This window comes from Panthera tigris, chromosome D3 (genome assembly GCF_018350195.1).
Source record: "Panthera tigris isolate Pti1 chromosome D3, P.tigris_Pti1_mat1.1, whole genome shotgun sequence".
Lineage (NCBI taxonomy): Eukaryota > Metazoa > Chordata > Mammalia > Carnivora > Felidae > Panthera > Panthera tigris.
The window spans coordinates 73062751-73083952 of NC_056671.1; the positions used below are offsets into that span (position 1 = coordinate 73062751).

The 21202-nt window shown below is 41.8% G+C and overlaps 1 protein-coding gene across 2 annotated transcripts in view; it reads left to right on the forward strand.

Moving 5' to 3' along the window:
* The window catches only part of CD3H18orf54 (chromosome D3 C18orf54 homolog), a 67496-nt gene extending 54878 nt beyond the window's left edge, over positions 1 to 12618 (forward strand). Inside the window, exons 6-11 of one of the 2 annotated variants that reach the window (XM_042962060.1) lie at positions 477 to 630; positions 2407 to 2516; positions 3293 to 3406; positions 5110 to 5256; positions 6125 to 6203; positions 12562 to 12618. In XM_042962060.1, coding sequence (XP_042817994.1) covers positions 477 to 630; positions 2407 to 2516; positions 3293 to 3406; positions 5110 to 5256; positions 6125 to 6203; positions 12562 to 12566 — 609 coding nt within the window. In that variant the 3' untranslated portion in view covers positions 12567 to 12618. Of the gene's footprint in view, positions 1 to 476; positions 631 to 2406; positions 2517 to 3292; positions 3407 to 5109; positions 5257 to 6124; positions 8004 to 12561 lie in introns of those variants that run through there. The other variant, XM_007080499.3, reaches the window with a different exon arrangement.
* The last annotated feature ends 8584 nt before the right edge of the window (positions 12619 to 21202 follow it).

Consider the following 21202-nt stretch of genomic DNA (forward strand, 5'->3'; position numbering starts at 1 on the left):
AGAAGTGGAAAAAAATGAGTTATTAGGAGAGTATTGGTAAGTATGAGTACCAGAGTATATTTTTGTAGGAGTTTTAAGGATTATAAAACACCAACACACACACAAAACAAAACAAAACAAAACAAAACAAAACAAAACAAAACAAAAAACACCAACACATTTAAAGCCAAGTGCCTTCTTTTGGGATGAGCACTGGGTGTTGTATGGAAACCAATTTGACAGTAAATTTCATATATTAAAAAATAAAAAAAATAAATAAATAAACTCACACACACACACACAAAAAAATAAAGCCAAGTGCCTTGAAAACTCAGAAGATTTTCATAAATATCACAATCCTTAGGTGAATTGAGGTCACGGGCCACTGAAAACCACACTTGTGCCGATGCTACCCTATCCTTGGCTACCCACCCTTCTATTACTAAAATTTGTAGAATGTTTCACCAGTATCTTACATGATTTTTTATGTGTTTCAGCCTGAAGGTGGAATTAATTTCATTAGAACATTCCATAAGCAAAAAGAGGATCAGGGGGTCAACCTTCCTCCCAACTTGGCAGAACTGGTTATAAATCCTAGTTATGTCCAGTCTCCAGATAGTCTTGTGTGGAGATATTTTTATGACCTTAAAGGTATAGTATGTTATTTTGTGAAGCCTTTTCAGTTAATGGTTTACATATGTGATTATATAGGTGTATTGGATATAGCATGCTTTTATTTTACACTTGGTCACAGTCAAGAGGAGTTTGAAAAAACACATTTCTCTACAGAGTAGGAAATGAGAGAAAAGGATTGGAAGCAAAAGAGAATGTCATACAAGATTTCGAAGTGTGAGGGGTGTATGTTGGGGCTAGAGGTGTCTCCGGATAAGAGGCTGACAAGAGAGGAAGGGGTCTAACAATGCAGGTTTTAGAAACCACAACAATGAGTCTATACTTTATCTTGGTGGAAAAGAGGAGGAATTAGAGATTTTAAATAGGAGAGTGACACAATTAGGTTTTGTATTTATTTTTTATTTTTATTTCATTGAGATCAAAACTCGGATGCTCAACTGACTGAGCCACCCCAGGCAACCCTTGTATTTAGTTTTTAAAATTATTTTGTTGGGTGGGAGGGAGGGGAGGGTGGGTGATGGGTATTGAGGAGGGCACCTTTTGGGATGAGCACTGGGTGTTGTATGGAAACCAATTTGACAATAAATTTCATATATTAAAAAAAAATAAAAAATAAAAAATAAAAGAATTTAAAACATAAAAAAAATAAAATAAAATTATTTTGTTTATTTCATTGAAGTTAATTGACATAAAACATGATATTAGTTTCAGGTGTTCCACATAATGATTCGGTATCATTGAGAAATGATCACTACATTAATCTAGTTAACCTCAGTCACCATACATAGTTACAGAATTCTTTTTATTGCAATGAGAACTTTTAAGATCTTAGCAACTTTCAAATATATAACATAGTATTATTAATTATAGTTGCCATACTGTATATAACATCCTCATGACTTATTTATTTTATGATTAGAAGTTTGTACCTTTTGACTCCTTTCACCCATTTTGCAGGCACCTTAGTTCCTGCCTCTGGCAACCACCAATCTGTTCTCTTTATCTATGAGCTTGTTTTTTGTTTTTAGAGTCCACCTATAAATGAGATCATATGGTATTTGTCTTTCTCTGTCTGACTTATTTTCCTTGACATGATGACCTCAGGGTTCATCCATGTTGTCCCAAATGGCAAGATCTCATTCTTTTTTATGGCTAAATAATATTCCATTGTATATATGTACCACATCTTCTTTTATCCATTCATCTATTGATGGACTCTTAGGTTGTTTCCATATCTTGGCTATTGTAAATAATACTGTGGTGAATATGGGGATACAGATATCTTTTTGAGTTAGTGTTGGCTTTTTGAAGTGATGGTCAGTCTAGCTGAATTGTGGAGAATAGATTGGAAGGGACCAGATAAGAGGCAGGGAGATGAGTCAGGAGGCTCTTGATGTCCCTCAGGTGAGGGAAGATGGTGGCCCACACTGTGACAGTTTTGAGGAGATAATTGTTATGAAGCAAGAGAATTTAAAGAGGTAGGGCTGATGGGACCTAGAGGGCGAGACAGAAATTGATATGTAGGATGACTGTTGAGTTCTTTAGCAAGGTCCCCTGAGTTGAACAGTCTTCAAAATTTCAGGAGAGCTTGGAAGGTAGGATAGTATCTGATGTATTAGGTATGTATCAGATCAATATCTTAGGGGCACATGGGGTCTGATGGTAACAATTCCTATCATGTTTTCTGTGACTGTAGAAGAGCTTAAGTACCTTAGTGGGACTACATTTGACTCTCCTTTTGTAGTACCATTTTGAAGTATTTTATCTTTGTTTTTTCAACTTCATCTGACTCAGGCTCAAAAGAATATAGATTTCCAGGAGGAATAATACAACTGGCACAATACTGGAAAAATGCAAGTGAACTAAGCAGCCATGAACAAATTTTTAGTGAATTCCTGAATCAGGTAATTGAGAAAGAAATTTTTTAAATGTTTATTTATTTATTTTTGAGAGAGAGAGAGAGAGAACATGAGAGAACAAGAATAACAAGCCAGGGGAAGGACAGAGAGAAAGAGAGAGAGAGAATACCAAGCAGGCCCTGTGCTCTCAGTGAGCCCCAACACGAGGCTCAATGCCATGAACAGTGAGATCATGACCTGAGCACAAATCAAGAATCAGACACTTAACATACTGAGCCACCCAGGGGCCCTGAGAAAAAAATTTTTTGATGATGGATTAAATATGAAATTTAGATTGGATTCAGCCTTCTCTTGGAAAAAAGGAAGAAGAAACATCTAGTCAAACATTGGCTGATTTGATTAATGGAAACTATTAATTGAGGCCTCAATGTGGATTTGGGAGCTTAACTTCTCGGCATGGATGGTTACATTAATCAAAGGACTGGATGCTTGTGAGATTTCTCTTTGATTTGTTTTTAAATGCTCAACCCACTGCCTTGCATAGTGACCCACAAGTTCCCTGATTCTAGTCCAGTCCCACCACTGCTGACCCTAAGTAAATCACAGCTAATCTACATTTCACATTTGTCTCCTGCAAAAAAGGTGGGGGATAATACTGCCAACCTTATGAGATTGTGACATAGTAAATGTAAAGGACATAAAAAATCCCGTGTTCAGAGTGAGGGCTGCATTTAGGATTAGTTATGATTATGTGAATGGTTAAGTTGCTGAGTAGGATATTTGCTAAATAACTGGATTTAATTCTTTTTTTCTTTTTCAAGCATCAAAATGCCCTCACTTTGAGTACACTCAGAATTTATAACAATGGATTACGACAGCCACATTTTCATTTTAATGCAAATGAAATGGGATACGTAATAAGTGGATGTGCTAAGGTAATTTCACTGCGAACACTTTTTTGAACTTTCCTTTTTAGTTCAGAAAGAAGGAAACACGAGGTTTTTCTTTGGTTCAGTTGTTGGTAACATTGAAAGACTTGGTGCTAGCGGCTTTCTGGGCACAGTTTCCTCAGAAGATACCATGCAGGTCCTACTAGCTAGCTTCCAACTTTGACGTTGGCGTGAGAAGAGGCTAAGAACATTCAGAAGTGATACAGAGGTTATTACTTATGGTGAAGGGTCTGGAACATTTTACATTCTCAGAGTTTTGCATTTTTAGGTAATGCAAGGTTTAATGTGCTGCCCTTTGGGGAATACAAACGAGCTGTTTGCCTCTCAGTGTAATGTGAGTGGTGATGGCTGGGGAGGTGTGTGGAGCGTCACTAGCGCGGCCATGTAACCTTGTTTATGCAAGATCCTTCTGATGTACACTTATCTTGGTGAGACTGCTGACTCTTCAGAGAGTCTTGGTTTGGATGATCAATCACATGGTTACCATAAGGGAAGTCACAGTGAGTAGCGTGTTACAGTAGGGACTTAATGGCAGGGCTTCTATGCCAGCTTACGCGAGTCAGGTGGGCTTCTGGCTTGTACCTGTCTTAATCCTGACAGAAAGAACCAAACCAGACTGATTATTACACACTTATTATTTCATCCATAGCAAAAGTTTTATGTTTTTAGAGGTGAAGGCTTTAATAAACTGGAAATGGGCGTTGTAATCTCTCACAAATTCTATTTCAAGGATCAGATTTTATTTTTGGTGTTGTTATACACTCACAGGTGTGCATTTGTGTGCTCCTTTAAATCAAATCTTTTTTTTTTTATTTTTTAATTTTATTTATTTATTTATTTTTAATGTTTTATTTATTTTTGAGACAGAGGGAGAAAGAGCATGAACGGGGGAGGGGCAGAGAGAGAGGGAGACACAGAATCGGAAGCAGGCTCCAGGCTCTGAGCCATCAGCCCAGAGCCCGACGCGGGGCTTGAACTCACAGACCGTGAGATCGTGACCTGAGCTGAAGTCGGACACTCAACCGACTGAGCCACCCAGGCGCCCCAAATCTTTTTTTTTAATCTTTATTTACGAGAGAGAGAGAGAGAGAGAGCAGGGGAGGGGCAGAGAGAGAGGGAGACACAGACTCTGAAGCAGGCTCCAGGCTCTGAGCTGTCAGCACAGAGCTCGATGTGGGGCTCAAACTCATGGACCTTGAGATCATGACCTGAGCTGAAGTCAGACCCTTAACCAGCTGGGCCACCCAGGCACCCCTGTGTGCTCCTTTAGTGTCTCTTTTAAGGAAGACTGTTAGGCTGCTGCTCTCCCAGAAGGATGAGTTTTCCCAACCAGGGAGGAAGGAGGGCATGAGGGGGGCAGTAGAACCCTGAAATGTAAATCCTCTGCCTAATTAGGGAAAGTAATTTATAACCTTTAATTAAAACATAGTGACCGGTGCTCTTTTTGCATGATGTTCCACAGTATTGAACTCACTAATGCATGTTGAGGAACACTTACTACAATAGAGTATCTTTTGACTTCTGTGGGACTGTCTCAGATTTTATGTGAGAGATGGCCTCCATTTTCTGCCATTTACCCTCACTAAGAAGTATTTTTATTCATCTGTTCTTCATTATTAATACTTCTCCTTTATGAATATTTGATTTTATTTGCTTGACTTCAACCCCGTTTTTTCCCTTCTCTTTAGGTTGGCGTTATTAACACTCAGGGTATCACAGAGTTTAATGTTCACATTGGAGATGTGGTATTTTTCCCCATGGGAACTCAGCATTACATTAAGAGCGCATGTGATGAGGATTTGCTTCTTATTCTTGCCTTCAGCACTGGAGACCAGGTGAGCTTAAGGCAGTTTAAGAGAGATTGGTGAGTGCCAATGATGTGCAGAATATCCTGCCTTAACACAGTGTCTGGACCACAGGGGAGCCTCAGTAAATGTGAGCTGAATGAATGAATGAATGAACTGGTAGAATCTGTGTGTCAAGAGAAGGAGAATCAAATAATCTCATTTGGTTATAAAGGGATCTAGTATTTCTAATAATTCTACAATTCTAGAATTTTCTCCTAATTCCCATGTTCTGAACCATCTTAGAAAAAAACACACATAGATACAGAGACAGAAACACACAGTGAGACAAATATAGAGGAACAAATCAAGAGAGGCTGACTGAGAAAGAGAGGTAGTGAAAGAGAGGAAAGAGAGTGAAAGAGGGAACAAGGACAGGTCGTCAGACCCAGCTGACTGGACAGCCAGGCCAGATAGGCAGAGATTATCAATCCAGTGGAGAGAGCCTGTGTCTGGCTGTAGAGCACGAGGACCACTTTTAAGGCAGCAAAGTTTGCCTCTGTCATGTGCTGCTGGAGCTCTGAGAAGCCCCTCTGTTACCAGTCCTTGCTCACAGGAAGACAAGGTCTTCCCTCATCAAAGGGAACTACCTTTTAGTAGGACAGACAGCCCTTCCAAAGGGGATGCCTCAGCACCTCCACCATCAGTCACACTTTCCTTTTTCTCAGAATTGAAAAGGTGAGCTCCCCATGCCAAGGGAAGACAGGCATACAGATGACCATTCACAGGAATTCATAGCTGTGGAAAGTTACAAAGCCAAGTATCCTGCTGTCTTGCAAGTGCCTTGATGGCTGTAAGATGTTTGTAGGAATCTTAGTACTTTGGCGCTGATGCATCTTGTTTTGGTTTCCACTGCCAGTTGCAAACCCTTGACATGGACGATTATCTCCAGGCCACAGCAGACCACATCCTGGCCCAGCTTTTTTTCAAGAAGCAAAGTGAGTTTAAGAAGATCCCCAAATTTGAGGAGGACCAGGCAATCAACCTGCCTTAGATTTGCTGATGAGTTCATATCTATCCTTCCTTCTTCATTTGTTATTGTTTTTAAAGGACCACTTTGCTAATGAACCTAGAGCTCTGTACAGAGTAGAAATGGGAAAGCAGGTGCAAAACAGCCCTGTGGGCTCATTTAGCTTAGTGATTATAGGCTGTGTATGCTAAGGGTGCATTTCAGTATACTCTGCATAGATTGGCAGATCTATGGAGAAGATCCTAAATTAAATTATATTTTTTTATGGATTTTTGTATGTGTGTATATATTTATTTATTTTCCTTGTGTTACTTAAATTTTATTACTCTAAATGAAAATCCATTTTTTTATGCCTATCAGTAAATCTTACTACACTGCATGTATTTTTGTCATTCATCACTGTGAAAGGAAGTCAGCCTGTGTATGTATATATTGAGGTGCTGGAACCCAGGTACCTCAAACTTTGTCTGGAGAGTTCTGTATAAAGCCCAACACTGGTGATTCCTAACCCTTCTGTAGGTTTGGAAAATACTTTTTATAATGGCAAAATTTTCAAGGGCTCACTCATTTGGTTGTATACTTACTGAATATTAGCCAAGAAAATATTCAGTGATAAAGTAATAATGAGTTCAGTACCTTCTTTGAATATATTGGATTTCATTAATCACATCATCAACTATTTACATCTGAGGAGTAGTCATCCCTATATTTGAGAAGCATGTGGTTTATTTAGCCCATCGGCAATGCTGGCTATGTGTGTGGATTCAAGAACCATTTGTCATCACTTGGAAGCTGGTGGTCTCTAAGTTGGGGGTCATTGTCTTAAGTGGAAAAGAATTTGTTCAGATCTAACCTGTGCTGGTTTTTGTTTACAATTTATTTTAGCAGGTATTTAGTCCCCTGCATTGTGCTTGGGTACAGCCATTAGTTCTGGGCTACCCTATATAAAATTCTCAAGTCAATATAGCTGATTTTTAGTGCTTTTGACCATCACCCACCTTCAAATATTCCCTTGATACCTAATGGGATTTTTAGGTGTTTTAAGATATTTGTTCCCAGACTAAAAAGAATATATATGTTCCTTTCTCTCTTTGTCTCTGTTTCTATTTCTCTATCTTTCTGTCTGTCTGGATTGCTAGTTCTGTTGACTACAAGTACAGAATTCAGTGAGAATCAGAAATGGCTCACTTTTAGCATGAGGAAGTAGCCATCTACATAAAGTACCTAATCAGACAACAAAAGGCCTTTTATCGCTTAGAACTACTATGTATTACCTTATTGCGCTTTACTGGGTGATCCAGCCAAGATCAAAGCGTGATAACAATGGGAGGTTTGTGATGGCGATGTTGTCTTGAAAAGACTTTATAGAGAATGGGTCTCCAGCCAGGTGGAGGAACATGGTTGAGAAGATTCAGGGAACAGCACCAGGCATTAGGTATATGGAAGAAGGATGTCCAGATAGAGAGGAAATAGAAAGGTAAACAGCAATGTGTGTAGACAGATTTTATCTGCAAATTTTGTTTTACTTTAGGAACTTTTTTTATATACTATAAACCAGTTCATAATCCATTTTCCTATGTCAGGAAGTATTATTTAATAAAGATTTTATGTGTCTTTGTGTATTCTTTTGTCATTGTAATTTTGAATGAAATCTGTTCTTTATGGATTTATGTATTTGAAGCATTTTTGGATTCCCTGTATGCATCCTTGAAATATGACTTAGGAATCTAGTCCACTATGTATTTAAAAAAGAAAAATCTTAAAAATAAAGATAACGTAATGAGACAATTCAGTTGGAATATTGTTGGTATGTTATTTTATGGGGGGATGTGTTCTTCTATTTTGTTGCTCTCATTTCAGTCCTTCATCCCTCCTTGGGATGCTGATTTCTAGTTATACCATTTTATTCTCTAGGGTAACTTAATCCATTTACACTCAAGTGCTTTTAGGCTTTTTGGTATATCAACTTTATTATCAAATCAGTAGATTAAAGAGTGAATTGCTAGATCAGACTGATTATTTGGCATCATTCAGGCAAACCCCAGACCTTTGAATACTTCTTTTAAAACCAAACTCACCTTTAACCATTTTATATATATAGTCTATTATAGACACAGTAGGTTCATTTGAAATGGTATGAATTGTTCTTAGCTGTTTTAAAAAATCTTTCAAAAGAACTTTCTTTTTAACAGCACTTTGAATAACTGAATAGAATGAATTATTTTGAATAGAGGAACTACAGGTTAGGTAAACAACCCCAAATGTTCCTTATTGCTTCTAAATAGTGAAAGGTAGTTATAAAAAGTTTCTTTGTTCATACTCTCACCCCTTCCCTATTGAAAAGCAATCAGGCTGCTTTTTATCACCCAACTGATTAAGGAAAAGGAAAATGGTTAAATGTTACTATACAACTTGATTCCCAATGAGTCTATTTTCTCAATGGTTGAAAATGATTCGGCAGTATAATATCATTGCTTTAAAAAACTATAAAAGGGGCACCTGAGTGGCTCATTTGGTTAAGCGTCTGACTCTTGATTTCGGCTCATGTCTTGATCCCACTCCTGGAGGGACTCTACCAGCTCTGCACTGACAGCACAGCACCTGCTTGGGATTCCATTTCTCCTTTCTCTCTACCCCTCCTCTGCTCACATGCACACACGTGCACTCTCACTCTCAAAACAAATAATTAAATTTAAAAAAAAAAGTAGAAAACTAAAAGAGATCTTTACATAGTTTGGACACTAACCCTTTATCGAATAGGTCATTTGCAAATACCTTCTCCCATTCAGTAGGTTGCCTTTTAGTTCTGTTGATTGTTTCCTTCTCTGTGCAGAAGATTTTTATTTTGATGTAGTCCCAATAGTTTGTCTTTGCTTTTATTTCCCTTGCCTCCAGAGGGAAAACGTTGCTATGGCTGATGTCAGAAACATTACTGCTTGAGCTCTCTTCTAGGATTTGTATGGTTTCAGGTCTCACATTTAGGTCTTTAGTCTATTTTGAATTTATTTTGTGTATGATGTAAAAAAGTAAATAGGTGATGGGGATGAAGGAGGGCACTTGTGACGAGCACTGGGTGATGGAATTGTTGAATCACAATACTGTACACGCAACACTAATATAACACTGTAGGTAACTATACTGGAATTAAAAAAAAAAACTAAAAAAGAAAGCCTCAGAATAAAAGCCACGGTGATTTTGTGCTATAATTAGAAGTTACAAGTGGTATCTCCTACATAGTCTGCACTCATGATAGTTTTATGAAACTGGTATGTTCATTTTGGATCACTCTTCCTTTGAAAAGAAGAGGAAGACCCTTGAAAGTTCAGAAAAGAACAGGGATGGCTAAGGAGTTGGGCACCTGTATTCTTTATTGTATTTATGTTGGAACTGTTTGGGGAAAAGAAATCATAAAGCTGGTAGAAGCCATGTATCATTTGGTCTCATTAGTTTGCAGAGATGGAAACTAAGTCCTGAGAAGGGTACTTCATCCACACTGCAACGAAGTCCAGAACTTTTGAGCCCCCCTACCCTTCATCCTGTGTAGTGTTTTTTTATTTTTTATGTTTTGGTTACTATCCTCAAATGTATGAAGGATTCCTCGACATGAAGCAGAACTCTATAGTAGAAAATATTACACCATCTACAAGCGGGAGAGGCGGCTTCTATTATCCACATATAGGCAACCCCTGATGCCAGAACTCCACCTTTGTGGGCCTCCCTCCCACCCACCAGATGCCCAGCTTCCAGCTACTTCCATCAAGGAGGTGGTCAGAGCCTCCTGAGATCACAGGTCACTATCCTTATCTAGCCAAATGCTCACTGCTTGTGTTCTATTTTAAATTTTTATTAAAAAATTTTAAAATTGTGATAGAATATACAAAAGGTAAAATTTACCATTTAGCCATTTTTAAATGTAAAATTCAATGGCATTAAGTACATTCACATTGTTACGCACCCATTATTACCATCTCCAGAACTTCGTCATCATCCCAAACAGCAACTGTCCCCATTAAATACTAACTCGGGGCGCCTGGGTGGCTCAGTCGGTTAGGCGTCTAACTTCAGCTTATGATTTCGTGGTTGGTGAGCCTGAGCCCTGCGTCGGGGCTCTGTGCTGACAGTGTGGAATCTGCTTGAGATTCTCTGATTCCTTGCTCTCTGCCCCTCCCCTGCTCACACTCTGTCTCTCTCTCTCTCTCTCTCAAATAAAAAAACATTTTAAAAAATTAAAAAATACTAACTCCTCCTTCCTCTCTCCCTCCAGCTCCAGTAACCTCTATTATTAGTCTATAAGAATTTGTCTATTCTAGGTGCCTCCTGTAGGTGGAATAATAAAATATTACTTAATGCTCATTTTTATGAGATTCTTGCTTATTTTAAAAAAACTGTGCCTTTACTATGTGCTTAGCACTGTGGTAAGATATTGAAAATTAGTAATTTATGTGTTTCTTATTCAGTTAAGTACTTCTCTTCCTTTCTGAACCCTTCCCTGGATGAAGTCAGCCCTTCTCATGAGGATTCAAAGAATGTTTATTCATTCAGATTATATTCAGAAGTCTATAGTAACAGATATGAAAAAAGTTAGAGAAGCAAATCTATCTTAGTTCTGTTATTTCCAGAGAAGGCAAAATACAACCCCCTTGGTGATTCCCATTCCAGGATCTTAACCTTAGTCATTTGTTCTCAGATTTTTCAAGACTCTCATAAAATTTCTTTGCACCTGCTTTTGGGGGGTGGGGTGTGAGGCTTCATTCTAGTCTTTGAAGTTTAAACATCCAGATAAGACTGTTTTGATCTGTTTTTTTTTTTTTTTGATAATATTAACAAGAAACCCAAAATGGCCTCGACAGGTGTCTTTCAGATATCTTATCTTGGTTCAGTAATGCCCAACTTCATCCTGCTGCAATAAATCCATCATTATTATTTTAGCCTGATGTATTCAGACTTTTCCTTGGTTCAGAGGGTGGAGTAGCTCCAACTGAAAAGAAGTGAACTGTGGTGTGCAGGCTACATGGTATTGTACCAGACTGGGTACAGTACCAGACTGGCAGTAGTGAGGGGGCCCTGGACTCACACAATGTCAGACAGGGAATTAGCACACATCCAAAAGCCCACTTTGGATGTCAGGACAATGACAAGATTTAAAAAATCTAAATGATCACCCCCCCAAAAATAGAAAGCGATTAGTAACCACCACTGTTTTATTTTGTTTTTGTCCCTCTTTTTGGGAAACTGAACAGCTAAGAGGCAGAGTTTTAAATTTGTTTTTGTTTTGGTATTAAGGATGCAGAGTGTTGTAGGTGTTAGTACCATAAGGAATAAATTAAATGAAAAATAGAATGATTACTAGTATTGTGGAGTTTTAGCACTGTTCAGATGATATTATCCTTGTAGACTATTTGTCTCTGCGCATAAGGAGTTATAGACAGTAAAAGCTGAGACGAAAAAATTACTGTTAGCCAGGATGAGCTGTTCTTCTATCTTATAAAATAAACAATTGGAGATGGGCTTACAGGTTTATAGTATAGATCTCCCACCTGGCCTGGGTGAGGGAAAAAAATTCTTAACATACAGACAGCCACAGGACAGAGAGAAGCAGGAACACACAAAAGGGAAAAGTATGAGTCTAGTGTTTGTTTTAAAACTTCCTGACTTGGGGCATGTGGGTGGCTCAGTCGGCTAAGCATCGGACTTCAGCTCAGGTCATGATCTCATGGTTCCTGAATTTGAGCCCCATTTTGGGCTCACTGCTGTCAGCATGGAGCCCGTTTCAGATCTTCTGTCTCCCTTTGCCTGCCCCTCTCCTCCTCTCTCTCTCAGAAATAAGTGAACATTTAAAAAAAATTTAAATTTCCTGACTTGATCAAGGTCTGGAGCAGAGGTCTTTCTTCCGATGAGATACCTTGAATGTGCTCCATAAAGTATTTGCCTTTGGATGGGATACTTTTCTAATCAGCTGTGGTCTACTTTAGCCTATATTTTTTTCTACCACACCTTAGGTTTTTAACTTTTAACTTCCTGAAATGTAGCATACATGGAGAAAACTGTACACATCCTAAGTTTACAGCTTGATGGATTTCTGCAAACTGGACATGCCCATCCAACAGCAGCTCAGTCAAGTGCTCTAGTGACGGCAACTTCAGTCGCTGCCCCCAATGTGATAGATATTTGTGCCTATTTTTGAACTTTACGTAAATGGAATCATACTATATGTGCCTTTTTGTACCTGACTTCTTTTGCTCAGCTTTATATTTTGTGAAACTCATTCGTATCGTGGCTCCTTTCCTTAATTTTTATGCTTAATTTTTTCTTTCATTTCTCTTCAGATTAGCCGTTGGCTTTTATGTATCACCTCCTTGATTCGGTGTGGACAGCCATGACATGTACATAGAGTGACTCTCGTGGTGGCCTTTGATGGCTGAGGTTGTCCCTGCTTTTTCAGCTCTACATAGTTATCTGGATGTAACTGTGTTCCAAGCAGCCTAAGGGCTGAATATCTCTAACTCTTTAACCTGTGCCTGTTAGCTTATACTTTCTACTACTTGTAGCCTCTTTGAGGTTTCAACCGAACACTGATCCTGGGGAAGCAAGGAACCAGGTGTTCCCAGAAGATCAGACGTGACTGCACTAGAAAATAGCCATCCCTGATATCAGTAAGTGTGCTTGAGATCAAATGCTTACCCTGCACATTGACCTTCACCACTTCCCCGTGCCTCCCCCTTAAAAAGTTCCTGCTTGGTCTGGGACTTTGGAGATGGTCTTCAGACATTAGTCGGCCATCTTCCCAGGTTGCCAGCTTCCTGAATAAAGCAACATTTCCTTTCTAACCAATACTTGTTTCTGTTGGTTTTCTAGTGAAGAGCAGCTGAGCTTGGGTTTCAATAACAGGAAGAACTGAGAGCTAAGAAGAGAGGAGGTCAGGGTCAGTGCACTCTGCCCCTGCAGTATCTTTTCTTTTAACACTCTCTTCCTGTCTCCAAACCATTCCAGCCCAGTCCCCCAGTTAGCAGGAGAGTAGTAGGTTCCCATTACACCAGCTGGGGTAGATTCCACAGCAATGCTTTTCCAAACAGGACTCACTTTCCTCTCCAATTCGGGAGAGAGCAGTGGAGGGACATGGTATGGGAACAGGAGTATCAGCTTTGATAAAGGGATGGTTTGGTTGGCTGGTAATTTGTTCACGATTTTTTCCCCTCTTCTAGTGAGCTTGTCCATGAGAAATGAAATAATACTTTATAAAATAGGTAAATGACTTTTTTTGAGGGAGATTTAAACTGCATTAGAACATAGCTTAGATGAAACAACACAAAGGTTTTGATCCATTCAAGTTTGGGCAACTGATTTTATAAAGAATTTTTCCGGGTCCCTTTGCAGCATAAAATTTATAATGGTAGCTCTGTAATTCTGTAGATCATCTTTTTACTAACTACTAGTCAAATTCATTCATCTTCATGTGCTATACAGAGATAAAGTCAATGGCTGTCTGAATTTGTCAACTTCAAATGCTAATGAAGTATCAAGAAAATCAATAGGATGTATCGCCACTCTTGCAACTTATTCTTTTGGCCTCAAAGGCAGGGAATATTCCTTGGAAAGAAGTCAACTCAGATTTTGAAGTTACAGCTCAGGTGGTCCTTTAGACCCTCCCTCTCCAACTCTAGACTCTAATATGCAACTGTCCACTTGACATTTCCACTTGCTTGTCTAATAAACATCGACCAAAAGTGAATTCCTGATGGTCTCTCCTAAATCAACTCCACCTGAGCCCTTTTCATCTTGGTTAATGGCCAACCCTAACCGTCCGATTACTCAGGCCAAGACCCTCAGGGTCACCCTTGCCTCCTCTCTGTCTCACACCCTCCATCCCCTCTGTCAGCAAATCCGGGATCTGACCAGTTCTCACCACCTCCACTGCTACCACCTTGGTCTGAGCCACTATTCATTTTTCTCCTGTCTTGCTTCAGGAGCTTCTTAACTTGGCTTTCTTTCCCATTTCAGTCTATTCTTAACAAAGTAGTCAGAGGGATCCTTTTTTTTTTTTTTTTTTTAATTTTTTTTTTCAACTTTTTTTTTTTTATTTATTTTTGGGACAGAGAGAGACAGAGCATGAACGGGGGAGGGGCAGAGAGAGAGGGAGACACAGAATCTGAAACAGGCTCCAGGCTCCGAGCCATCAGCCCAGAGCCTGACGCGGGGCTCGAACTCACGGACCGCGAGATCGTGACCTGGCTGCAGTCGGACGCTTAACCGACTGCGCCACCCAGGCGCCCCTGGAGGGATCCTTTTTTAAGTAAGATCGTGTCATTCTTTCCTCAGACACTCCGGTGGCTCCCCATTTCGCCCACAGGGGGAACGTTCTGTCTCCTCCAGCACACCCCTCAAAGTGGCACCCCCCAGACACACCCTTCCAATCCACACCCTGTCAGCCATGCCCCCTTCGCCTCCATGCCCCTCCTCTTCCATGGTCACCCCCTCCACGCATCACCCTCCTCACTCCTGGTCACCCCACTGCAGCCACACCAGCCTCTGGGCTGAGCCTCAAACTCTCTTGTCTTTACTTCTGCATTCGGGCATTCGACGGGGGGTTCCCTCTGCATGGATCACTCCAGCCAGATTTCCAACTTCTTTACACCTTGCCCAAAGGTCACTTTCTCAATAATCATCCTAGCTAACAGGGGAAAACACTTGCCACCCCACACATATCTCACCCCAGCCGGTCTTGCATATGGATATGCACAGGAATGTTTCTAGGTGGGAAGAAGCTGGGGGAAGCTCTCAGAACTCTCGCGAGAGCTGACAACACGCTGGCTCCTTTCTCCCCCGACGCGGGCGTGTAGGCCGCGTGGTGCTTGCGGTTAGTGTCCGGACGGGAACAGGCAGCGGGAGTCCGCAGAGCTCTCTGGCTGCCTTCCTCAAAGAGTCCAGGAAGCCGAAAGCCCCTGAGCGGGTGGACACCGTGGAGCCAGGCCGGGCGTAAAGCGCGGCTCCCCGCCGTGAGAACTGCTTCTGCGCGTGAGCTGCGTGCCCAGCGCGGCACCTGTTCCTCCGGGGGGCGCTGGCGTCGGCTCGGTGACCGGGGCCTGGGTGGGGGGAGGACGACAGCGACAGGGCGTCATGCCCAGCCACGTCAGCCCAGGGTCAAGCCCTGGAGGGGCTGGACGTGGCGGAAAAGGAACACACCACGATGGGGGCCGCAGACTGACAGCTGAGGGACAGAGAGGGCCGGACGGGATCGCCAGACAGGTAAGGGGTGCCTTAGAACACGTGATGCCCGGTTAGTAGATTGCCTCGTGGGGAGGCGGGGAGAGAACAGCTGGGATGGAGTAGACACAAATTTTTGCCTGCTATGGCCACACCTGCCATCCAGAAGGATTCTGCCAATTCACATTGTCACCACCAGTGTGTTAATTCTTGACTCCAAACCCTTGAAAATGCTTGGCGTTATCATCAAAAAAATTCGGCGCCAGTCCCATAGGCAAAGGCTTATATATTACTGTTTGAGTTTGTATGTCTTTAAGTACTATTGAGGATGAACATCTTTTTACATCTTTATTGATCATTTGGGATTTTTACTTCTACGAATTATCCTTTACCTATTTTTTGTTGTCCGATTATAAAAGGTCTTTTTGAATTAACCGTTTCTTAGTCTTAAACATTGCACCCGGTTTACTTTTTATCTTTTTTTTTTTTTTTTTTTTTGTGGTGTTTCGCTGGTCAGGAAAGCTTTAAGTGCTTAGATAGTCCACTGTGTCAGCCTTTTCTTTTATGGGATATATATTTTGTTGTCTGGCTCAGCCCTCCTCATATGAATGCTTATCCATATTTTCTTCGACGTTGTCTGTGATCTTATCATTACACTGAAATGTTTCCGAAATCGGGAGAGTATTCAGGCTTAATATGTGTGGTGGCTTGCAAAACTGGCTACGGTCCCCCACCCTTCCCAGTAGGCTCCCCTCTCTGCCCTGTGGTATTGCAGTTCTGCCCAGGAGGCGGTGGTCTCCACCTAGTCGGTCTGGGGCTGGCCTGGTGACTCTCTTTGACCAACAGAATGGAGTGGAGGTGACCACGTGTCTGTTCCAAGACGTTGTAAGGGACCTTTCGTGCTTCTGCTCTTGCTCTGTCAGCCGCCCTGTGAATAAGCTTGCTGGGCGAGGAGACGCATGAGGCCTTTTGCTTTTCCATCACTCAAGCTGACAGCAAGCCAACTTGAGAGGTGCGAACGAGGTTATCTTAGACCAGCTGGTCCCTACCTAAGGTATCGGCTGATCGGTAGCTGACAGCCGCAGACGCATGAACGAGCCCAGCCAAGGCCAGAAGAAGAGCTGCTCCTCTGAGCCACCCACAGAAAAGTGAACTAGTTACATGATTGTTTTAATTAATCTTTTAATGGTTTTTATTTATTTTTGAGAGAGAGACAGAGACAGAGAGTGAGCAGGGGAGGGGCAGAGAGAGAGAGGGAGACACAGAATCCGAAGCAGGCTCCAGGCTCTGAGCTGTCAGCACAGAACCCGATGTGGGGCTCAAACTCACGAACTGTGAGATCATGACCTGAGCCGAAGTCGGACAACCGACTGAGCCACCCAGGCGCCCCATATGTTTTTAATTTTATGTTAAAAAGGCTACTTTGTTCATATTTTATAGTTGATTATTTTTGACATTTAGGAAAATTATTTACCCTGATGTTTTAATTTTGTAACTGACTACTTTGCTGAACTCCAGTTATACTAGGAAAAATGTTTAAAGTTGGATTTTTCAGCCATATGAATCCTGTTGCAAATAATGATTTTTTTTTTTCCTCCTCTCCAGTATTTTTTCTCTGTTTTGTTTTTTTAACCTTGTCTGGTTAGCCCTCACGGAATAATGTTAAAGAATAGTGGTGACAGAGTCTCCCTCTCCTGAATCTTGCTTGTGTTGTTTTCTTTAAATAAGACAGTAACTCTTTGAGAGCACAGTCCACGTTTGGTTGTTTTATTCTTTTTCTCTTGATCCTTGGCGCAGAGCCTTGCTTATATTTGACATTAAACACAGATTAGTAATGCAAAGTCAGACACTTATTGCTGACCTTTCCTGTTTCAGACATTGTATTGGGAAAGGGGTGTGTGTGTGTGTGTGTGTGTGTGTGTGAAGATTGTGGTTCTGCTGCTTCAGGCCTCCGTTCATCCATTTATATTGTATGGGCTTTGGTGTTAGTTAGAACCAGGGCCAGACCCTGGCTTTGTGCCTTATCAGTTGTGGGACTTCAGAAAATTTATTTTCCTTTTTTTTATTTAAAAAGTTTTACGTTTATTTATTTATTTTGAGAGAGAGAGAGGGAGAGGGAGAGCACAAACCAGGGAGGGTTAGAGAGAGAGGGAGAGAGAGAATCCCAAGCAGGCTCTGCACTGTCAGCATGAGGCCCCATGCAGGACTCGAACTCACCAACTGTGAGATCATGACCTGAGCCGAGATCAAGAGTTGGGTGCTTAACTGACTGAGCCACCCAGGCGCCCCTATGGCACTTTTCTCAATTTCAGTTTTATCCCTCTGAAAATCTGGAAGTTAACCATAATGCTGTCATGAGTTTGTTGGGAAGGGTGAACTAATGTGTAGAAAAGCACATTGAAGGAGTTCTAAGTAAATGAACGGATAGGAAATATAGGAAGAGCAGCCACGGTGGGTGAGGGGAAGTGTGGGCACAGATTTGGACATGCTAAGTGGAAAGTACCTGTGGAACTCTAAATGGACTTATATGTCGGGCAGCTGAACATACAGATCTGGAACTTGGAGAGATTTAAATTCATGAATGTGCTACTTAGGTCCTTAATGTGTCAAGGCCAAGAAAATCACTCTTGCCATTACAAAAAGGGCAGTTTTGGGAGGCGTGTATGGGAGGCCATGCATATGAAGCTAAACTGAAGATGGAAAGCCGACACAATGGAGGCAGCTCAAAGGTGAGGGAGTTATCAGGGGGAGGTAAGTGCCGTGGAGTGGTCCGGGGAGCTGTGGATGACAAATGCGTGGATGTCAGCATTTGGAAGGTCCCTGGTGCCCTCTCAGGAGCAGCTCCACGGAGGGTTGGAGTGGAAGCCTGATTGCAGAGCAGGTGGGAGGTGAAACAGGAGAGAAGAGCTCTGCAGGGAGGATAGAAGGAGGTGCAGGGCTGTCCACGGGCTTGGGGCTGGTTCATATTCATTGTTGGGGCTCAGATGTGTGTCTTCTGGGAAAGTCTCCTGTGGGTGGCTACAGCAGAAGCCGGTTTCTGTTAGGGCTTGAGCACCCCTTCGGCAGGCAACTAACAGGGTGTAGCTGCCAGTGAGAGAGCGGATCTCCCCACTTCATGATGGAATGCAAGGGCACCGAGGATTCCAGGGAGTGCAGAGCATCTCTGGCTTTTCAAGCCTCCAGAACGTCAGCACGGTGGGCCAGGTGTTGGTCAGCAGCATATGTTGCAGTGCCTGGCAAACAGGATAGCACCCAGCAGCAGAATCACTGGTTCCGGGCGAACCCGTGACCAGTGACAGCAGCCGTGGTGGGAAGGAATGACAGGCGCTTTCCAGAGGAGGCAGTTCCCAGTGGGTATGGTGGTGCCTTATGACACGAGAGGAGATGCTGGCTTTGTCTCCACATGATAGCTGATTGGGCTCACCTATTAGTACATTTGAGGCAGTCCTGGGGGGGGGGGGTCTCAGGAAATACATAAGGACGGTTTGAGGGGCTTGAGAGTCCTATGTGGCAGGTAAGTATAGGAGCCTGTAAAATATGGGTGACGGGTAGTCCTGTGTTCCTTTGTGTACCCATGAGCTGGAGTGTTCCCAAGGCAGCGTGGGGTGCCAGGTGAAGGAACTGTTCTTAAATAGGCCATAGGAGCCCTAGCAGAACAAGACAGTTTACTCCTGTTTCTGGGATTATCCGTGCATTCCATTTTAGTGAACACACACATACATTTCTGGGGTGAAATAATCTGGGAAACAGTGGGTTAAGTAATATTGAACGGGTGTTCATTTTATTTTATTTTATTATTTTTTTTAAGTGTGAAATTTATTGTCAAACTGGTTTCCATACAACACCCAGTGCTCATTCCAACAGTTGCCCTTCTCAATACCCATCACCCACCCCCATCAACCCTCAGTTTGTTCTCAGTTTTTTTTTAAGTATATGAAATTTATTGTCAAATTGGTTTCCATACAACACCCAGTGCTCATCCCAACAGGTGCCCCCCTCAATGCCCATCACACACCCTCCCCTCCCTCCCACCCCCCATCAGCCCTCAGTTTCTTCTCAGTTTTTAAGAGTCTCTTATGTTTTGGCTCTCTCCCACTCTAACCTCTTTTTTTTTTTCTTCCCCCCCCCCCCCCCCCCCGCCCCCATCGGTTCCTGTTAAGTTTCTCAGGATCCACCTAAGAGTGAACACATATGGTATCTGTCTTTCTCTGTATGGCTTATTTCACTTAGCATCACACTCTCCAGTTCCATCCACGTTGCTACAAAGGGCCAGATTTCATTCTTTCTCATTGCCACGTAGTACTCCATTGTGTATATAAACCACAATTTCTTTATCCATTCATCAGTTGATGGACATTTAGCCTCTTTCCATAATTTGGCTATTGTTGAGAGTGCTGCTATAAACATTGGGGTACAAGTGCCCCTGTGCATCAGCACTCGTGTATCCCTTGGGTAAATTCCTAGCAGTGCTATTGCTGGGTCATAGGGTAGGTCTATTTTTAATTTTCTGAGGAACCTCCACACTGTTTTCCAGAGCAGCTGCACCAGTTTGCATTCCCACCAACAGTGCAAGAGGGTTCCCGTTTCTCCACATCCTCACCAGCATCTATAGTCTCCTGATTTGTTCATTTTGGCCACTCTCACTGGCGTGAGGTGATATCTGAATGTGGTTTTGATTTGTATTTCCCTGATGAGGAGCGACGTTGAGCGTCTTTTCATGTGCCTGTTGGCCATCCGGATGTCTTCTTTAGAGAAGTGTCTATTCATGTTTTCTGCCCATTTCTTCACTGGGTTATTTGTTTTTCAGGTGTGGAGTTTGGTGAGCTCTTTATAGATTTTGGATACTAGCCCTTTGTCTGATATGTCATTTGCAAATATCTTTTCCCATTCCGTCGGTTGCCTTTTAGTTTTGTTGATTGTTTCCTTTGCTGTGCAGAAGCTTTTTATCTTCATGAGGTCCCAGTAGTTCATTTTTGCTTTTAATTCCCTTGCCTTTGGGGATGTGTCAAGTATGAAATTGCTACGGCTGAGGTCAGAGAAGTCTTTTCCTGTTTTCTCCTCTAGGATTTTGATGGTTTCCTGTCTCACATTCAGGTCCTTTATCCATTTTGAGTTTATTTTTGTGAATGGTGTGAGAAAGTGGTCTAGTTTCAACCTTCTGCATGTTGCTGTCCAGTTCTCCCAGCACCATTTGTTAAAGAGACTGTCTTTTTTCCATTGGATGTTCTTTCCTGCTTTGTCAAAGATTAGTTGGCTGTACTTTTGTGGGTCTAGTTCTGGGGTTTCTATTCTATTCCATTGGTCTATGTGTCTGTTTTTGTGCCAATACCAGCTTTTGATGATTATAGCTTTGTAGTAGAGGCTAAAGTCTGGGATTGTGATGCCTCCCGCTTTGGTCGTCTTCTTCAAAATTACTTTGGCTATTCAGGGCCTTTTGTGGTTCCATATGAATTTTAGGACTGCTTGTTCTAGCTTCGAGAAGAATGCTGGTGCAATTTTGATTGGGATTACATTGAATGTATAGATAGCTTTGGGTAGTATTGGCATTTTGACAATATTTATTCTTCCAACCCATGAGCACGGAATGTTTTTCCATTTCTTTTTTTTTTTTTTCAAAAAAAATTTTTTTTAACGTTTATTTATTTTGGGGACAGAGAGAGACAGAGCACGAACAGGGGAGGGGCAGAGAGAGAGGGAGACACAGAATCTGAAGCAGGCTCCAGGCTCTGAGCCATCAGCCCAGAGCCCGACGCGGGGCTCGAACTC